Here is a 6,772-nt window from a genome sequence, read left to right on the forward strand (position 1 = left end):
CCCCCGGGAGCCGTGTGAGACACTTTTTTTTGTGGAAGGGTGCTTTTTATTTCACGTCTTTTGGACCGAAGCAATGCAACACCCGCTGAGTACAACGATAGAGCTTGAAAGATCAAAGACAATTTTTAATATAACTCCGACTGGATTCGTCTGAAAGAAGAAAGTCATATACATCTAGGATGCATCGGGGGTGAGTAAAACGCAGCCTCATTTTTATTTTTGGGTGAACTAACCCTTTAACTAATAAACAAACTGCAAGCCACGGAACCAGCGGCGCCGGCAACTTTGATCTACGCGGCTGCATGACGCTGTGCAGAGCACAGAACAGTACGGGGTAGAGAGAATCTACGAATATTGTTTGTTTGGATATAAATAATTCGAAATTAACCATATTCATAAAAAGAAATTTGGTGGACGCACAATTTGCAACTCGAACATGACCGCCGCAACCTCGAACTTCATTCACCACATGTAAAATGGCTTCTTATGGATAATTTGACTGATATCTTGAGATTATGAAGATATTTTGTATATGTATCTTAGGTTTTATGATTGTCTTTAGATCCCCATTAATATTAACTTTGTTAATAATCATTAATATCACGTTTTGTAGTTTCAATAATGTGGCCCAATGTCAAACTTTAATTCAACTGACATTTTTTCGTTTAGAAACTTAGTGTTTTAAAAACATTCACATGTATTTAGTTTCGAATATTCCAGCTGGGCTGGTGGTGATTTTTTTTTTTCTTTCCACCTACTTTTTTTCCCTTGGTGACGCATCGAGCTTGCCACGTGACATCTCAAAGTCAAAATATTCATGAACCTGCCAACTAAATTTATGTATCTGACATTCTGATTTTCAGACATGTTTTAGTAAATGTATTTTGTCTTTTAAATATTTTTTCATAATGAACATGTTGATCGATAACTAGAAGAATAGAGTAAACCTTATAGTTAACTACACAATGAAAGGCGAAGGAAAACAAATCAAGCTCTATTTTGATGACCATTGACTTTCATTACATATGGACAAAAACTATCCTCATAATTTATTTTGTAACATGGAAAAAAGAAAGTCACACAGGTTTGGATCAACATATGAGTCATGGATTGACCAGGCTTTCCCGTCTCACACACACACACACACACACACACAGAGCACTATCTCTCACCAGCCTTATGATGACCATCAACTGCCACTCATCAGCTCATCATTCGGCTCTGCATTAAAGCATTGTTGAGTTTTATTATTTTTATGTGAGTTGTGCTCTATTCACAGATTGGATTCTTTTATTAATTACAGTTTTTAACTTCTGAAAAGTTAAAAGTTTAATACAAATTGTATTTGACTGTTCTCATTTTCAGTAGTGAATAAATGCCATTATTCACTGTTTATTGCTGATTTTAAAGCTTACTGAACTTTACATGATTTGGATATCTACAGTTCTGCATATAAATACACAACATAAGATTGGCCCCTCTGTATCAGCCGTGGCCCCTCTTGTGCCCCTCAGTTGAAAAAATCCTCGAATCGCACTTGGTTCATGCAGAGTACACAAGCATTAAACAAGTTTTCCTGCTGCAATCAAGGTAACCGAACGTGACTTGCTTGTGCTCGCCATTCCTCCCCACCTTGATGTGTGTCTAGTTGCGGCTTTTCAGTAACAAAGTGTAACTGGCGTCTTATTTAATTTCCCCTGCACCCTGATTGGATTTGAGATGGTCCTGCTGTCTCCCTCCAGCAGCTTTCTGACAAAGCTGCAATCTCTTTAACGGCAGCTGATAGATATGATAATGCCGCCCAGCTTTATTGTGCACTGACTGAAGGGCGAAGAACAGGCATGATGTTCCCCTGTCAAAGTGCCTTTCTTGCTTTTTCTGTTCACCTGTTTTATTTGTTTCCTGGTTTATGGCTTCTATAGGATGTGAGGTGTTAATGTATGGTACCTCCTGCTGAGCGCTCATTTACGCACTTATCTATGGTTCTTGTAATGCATCTTGTCGTCTTTGATTCTATTTCCTTTTTCTTGTCTTTTGTGCCTCTGCTTACTCCTCCTCTCATTTAGGTGGAGTAGAGCTTCACCATTGTTATAAATTCATCACCTCCACCACCCTTTTAAAGGAATAGTTGACCCAAAGATTCTTGCAAATATGTGTGACTTTATTTCTTCAGTGGAATGTAAAAGGTGAATTTTTGAAGAATATCTTGATGTGAAAGAGGACTAAGGCTATCAAGCTCAAAAATGACAAAAAAAAAAGCAACATAAAAGTGGTCCAAAGAATACTGTACAAGTGTTTTTTTTTGTTTGTTTTTTAATCTGTGTGAAGATCAGACTGAATGTTTTTTGTTTTTGATGTTCATGAGAGAAGTCTGATTTGTGAATGAATCGTTATTTTGAGTCCGAGAATCTTTTCATTGAATCAGTTCATGCAGTTCTCAGAAAATGTCTGAATGATTCAATCATGAATTATACCCATTCGTTCATTTTTCACAGATCTGCATATGAACTACCTTTATAATACTTCTATGGTACTTTTGTGTCCTTTTAAGAGTTTGAAGGACTTTATTCATTGTGATTTCATGGAAAATGGCAACCAGTGTGGTCTTTAAAATTTATCTTTTATGTTCCATGGAAGATGCCCTCATTTTGTTCCAAATCCATTTAGTTTTGTGTAAGTGATGACACAATTTTATTTTTTGGCTGACCTATTGCCTTTAAGAAGTATTAATTCAACCTGCATTTAAATCTAAACACTTGATTTTTCCCGCAGTTCCTCTACTTTTGTAGTCTTGAGCTGAACGTTGTTTAACCTTGCTCTCTTATTCCACCCATAAACAGTGAGTGATTTATGAAAGCTGTCATAAGCTATCCTTTGCGTTATGCTCACGAACACAAATCCGTCAAATGGTTTCCACTCCACGGCAAGATATATGAATGTGGGTGGAAACTGATTAGCCCCATTGACCTGTCGCTGTGCCGTGAGTGGCCTATTTTGTCCTTTTTGCAATCTGTCACATCAAACATAAGCTTTTTCCCACATTCAGAACAGAAGTCTAATTTTGTTACATCAGCAGAAATAATGCACAGCGGTAAAAAGTGCTGCCTCGGAAGATGGAACAACTTGCGTTCGTTTTCTTAAGCCATGCCTCAGCAGCTTTTATGAAGCGTCCATTAAATCAATATCTAAAGAGTGAGAGCGGTTTAATGCCGACCTGTTTAACAGGTACTTATTTTCAATGAAGTAATTAAGGGACCATTTGGAGTGCAACTTGCTCCCCCTAGAAGCCCTTAAGGACTGTATTTCCTTAATTAACAAATATCAAGCCTAATTGATTAGCCACTTGTAGGTCACACCTCATAAAGTGGGAAGCTATCCAGGGGTTATGATTGTAGTGACCCAGCTTTGATAGAAGCTGTCAAGTTCTTCTGAGTGTGATACTGAAGTAGATCAGTTTTCTGTTCTTACTCTGATGTGTCTTCTACAGTGTGCTGGAGCCAATGCCTGATCTGAAACCATTTTGCACATTCACACCATAGAAAAATTTAATCTGCATTGCCCCCTAAACCCCGCAGGTCTCGCATCTTGAATCGCTAACTTGGAAGTTTTCAGACCAGCAGCTCAATCTGGCAAAATCTAAATAAAATTAGTTTGGATGTTAAAAATTAATTGTATCATTGTTATAAATTCATTGCTATGAATTGTATTTCTTAGTAGATTTGGTGGTTCCATCAAAAAAAGCTCAGAATGGTGAAAAGGCACTGAATTAAATTATATTGCATGTTAAAAGACACCCTTAAGGCTTGTAAATGACATGTTGTGTTTTTATTTGTGAGTAGGTCAGTTGCGTCACAGCTGAGGCCAAGCATACCAAAAAACATTTTTGGTAAAGATTAGGAGAAACTATTTGGAGAAATTAGAACAACTGGGGCTAGAACAAACCATGCCATTCAGTGCTGTTTTTCACATGGCCTTTATGTGTAAAGTGTACCACAGCCTGTTGGTGTTTAGTTCGGCAGCTGTTTAGTTCGGTGAAGTTCACCCATGTATTTGATACTCAGCTTTGTTTATTCTGCCTTATTTTGCAGTGTATTCTGGGATCTGTACTGTGCAGCTCCAGATCGACGGGAGACATGTGAACATTCCAGCGAGGCCAAGGCTTTCCACGACTATGTGAGTTCCTATTTTATCCACCGTGGGGTTGGGTTGAACCTGAATTTCTGCTATTGGTGACTGCGTTAACCCAAATGGCCAGGTTTACCGTCTGTTTACAGTTACTGGTGCTGTTTATCTTCATTTTTGGGTCATTTCTGATAGAACGTATGTGCTATAAATATTTTCACCCAGGTTATAACTTTTTAAAGCTTTTTTGGAAATTTCGTAATATTTACAAATATCATTGTAAATCTGTTTTACCTTCATTGTCTACGTACCAGGATATACCTTTGGTTCTAATAAAGTTCTGGCACAATAACCCAGATGCTTAAAGGGATAGTTCACCCCAAAAAGAAAATTCTAGTGTAATTTACTCACCTCCATATTGTTCCGAACCTATATTACTTTCTTTCTGCTGTGGAACACAAAAGAAGATATTTTTTAAAATGTCTTTTTCGATCCACAACAAGAAAGTAAATTTGGCACCAACATCAAGATTTATGGTTTTGCATTCTGCAGAAGAAAGTACAGGTTTGGAACAAGAAGAAGGTAATGGACACAATTTCAATTTTTGAACTATCCCTTTAAGGCCGCAGGACTAAGAGTAGGCTGGGCTATCGTGGGTCACTTTTGAAAGTCTGCACCATGACCCTTTTGACCTCTTGATCTGTGGAAGACCTTTAAGTTAGTAATGGAGAACTGGAGTAGCATGTGTGGACAAGCCTGGAGCTCCACCAGAAAGGGTAGTTCTTTGTTGACGCGGCTTTCCAACTGCAAATGACCATGTTAATGTGACCACAAACACTGACCCTTGCTCAACCCTTGGGCTCAGTCTTGAAGAGTTTGAGTGTTAGCGCCTGTATCTACAATTTGCAGAGTACACGGGGACCTCTTTCCCACTCTGCATGTTTTCTTTGGCAGAAATTTAGCGTCAAATATAAATTGTGCAAATATCTTTTACCCACCACATAAGCAGTGTTAAAACCTTGTGAATGCACTCCAGAGGAGGATAATATGTCAAAGATTTTATGAAAGTAACTATGATTTACCACTAACTGCTAGCACCGGAGTCTCACCTGGGCCAGATCTCGGTTCTTGAGTCATGAAAGGGATTATGCGTCTATTCTTATTACAGACATTTAATTTACTGGACTTGCTAGCAGAGAACAGTTACAAGTTCGTGTCAGCTGCCTGCTGAAGTTTCAACCAAATGGAATTTGTGCGCCTGTGTATGGCCTCTATAAGATTAATTACATGGTTAATTAAACGCCATGCTTAATTAAGTCTGACCTGTGTTCAATTAATCTATACGCCTAATCATTTCTAACACCCAGTGGACACCTGGGATTGTCGAAATGAGTGTTCTGACGACCCCCTCCTCTGCACGACTGACCGCCCGTGCTCGAAGTTGACGCGGCTGTTGTGAAACAGGCTGTCTGCTCCGATTGACTGTTTGAAATGCTCGGCGGCAGCCTTTTCTAAGTAAACTCCAGCTCAGTTTCTAGACTTTGCTACTGGACCTCAGGGAGTCGGGGTGAGTTTGAAAGGCTCAGATGCCCTGCCCCAGAGTTCTAGTCTGAGGATTAATGACCGGTTTCCCCTGACCTTTAACCCTCTGCAAAGTTCAGGAGGTCAGAGCATATCCGGCCTGTGTTGTGTCCCGTTTCGAATGTTTTCCCAAATCTTTTATATCAGGCTATTAATCTCCATTTGCCTTCAGAATGTTGCATCCAGTGGACTAATTTTGGTTGTGGGGTTTTTATTAATTGGGCTAGGATGAAGTGAACACGTCAAGTTCGTTCCTCAAGGGTTACTCGGCGCCACTGAACGATTTTCCTAGTCATCAACTCTCGAGCCAATGGCTGGCCACTTCTTGGAAGACCTGAGGCTACTTTCTGTCTATTTTTGAGGCTTTTGTAGACACCAGGCTAATGTTGTGTGAAGAGTCTTACGGTGGAGGTCGTGACGAGTTTTGGTGGTGGCGGAGATGGAGGAGGAGGCGGCTCCAGATCTGTCTCTGTCTGATTAACTTCAGCTCTGGGATCCCCGTGGACCGGCCGCCCCATCAAGCCTGGTATCTCAGGCAAGGCTGATAACAGTGCCCATTCCCTAGCGTGTCAGTGGATCAGGGGCAGAAAAACAAGTGGGTTCCCATGAGTCAAATCCTCCTCACTGTCAGCTCTGCAGTTATATTGGCTTCTCCAAGTCAGGGCTTCAACGGTGACTAGGTTTTTTTTGCAGTTGTAGAATTAAACCGTTATTTTTTTGTTTGTTTGTTTGTAAACTTCCTGGTGGTGGAATTTTGGGGAAACTCTGACTCTTCCTTCTTTTTGTCTGCCCTTCTTTTCTGTCTCTTTTTTTTTCTCAAGTGGCCAGTGATGCACTTTGTGCGAGTAAGTCCTCCAGTTGGGAGGAAAGATAATGGGATATATCATGCAAATCTTGAGATCTGTGGAATCTGGTTCATAACTAATCCGAGGATTGCTATAGGATTGTGACTCTGGCTGGGCTCCCAGAAGTGGAGAACCAGTTCCCCAAAACCAGGCAGCCACTAGTGCTACCAAGAAACCCTCAATACCAAATTTTACCACCAACCCCCCCCCCCCCCCCCACCACC

The 6,772-nt window shown here is 40.2% G+C and overlaps 1 protein-coding gene across 2 annotated transcripts in view; it reads left to right on the forward strand.

Moving 5' to 3' along the window:
- LOC107719571 (single-stranded DNA-binding protein 3-like) overlaps nucleotides 1–6,772 on the forward strand; it is a 74,528-nt gene that overhangs the window by 21,127 nt on the left and 46,629 nt on the right. For both annotated transcript variants that reach the window (XM_016527020.1, XM_016527021.1), the window contains exon 4: nucleotides 4,089–4,173. In XM_016527020.1, coding sequence (XP_016382506.1) covers nucleotides 4,089–4,173 — 85 coding nt within the window. The remainder of the gene's footprint in view (nucleotides 1–4,088; nucleotides 4,174–6,772) is intronic.

This window comes from Sinocyclocheilus rhinocerous, unplaced genomic scaffold (genome assembly GCF_001515625.1).
Source record: "Sinocyclocheilus rhinocerous isolate Xijiao unplaced genomic scaffold, SAMN03320098_v1.1 scaffold1294, whole genome shotgun sequence".
NCBI classification, from domain to species: Eukaryota; Metazoa; Chordata; class Actinopteri; order Cypriniformes; family Cyprinidae; genus Sinocyclocheilus; species Sinocyclocheilus rhinocerous.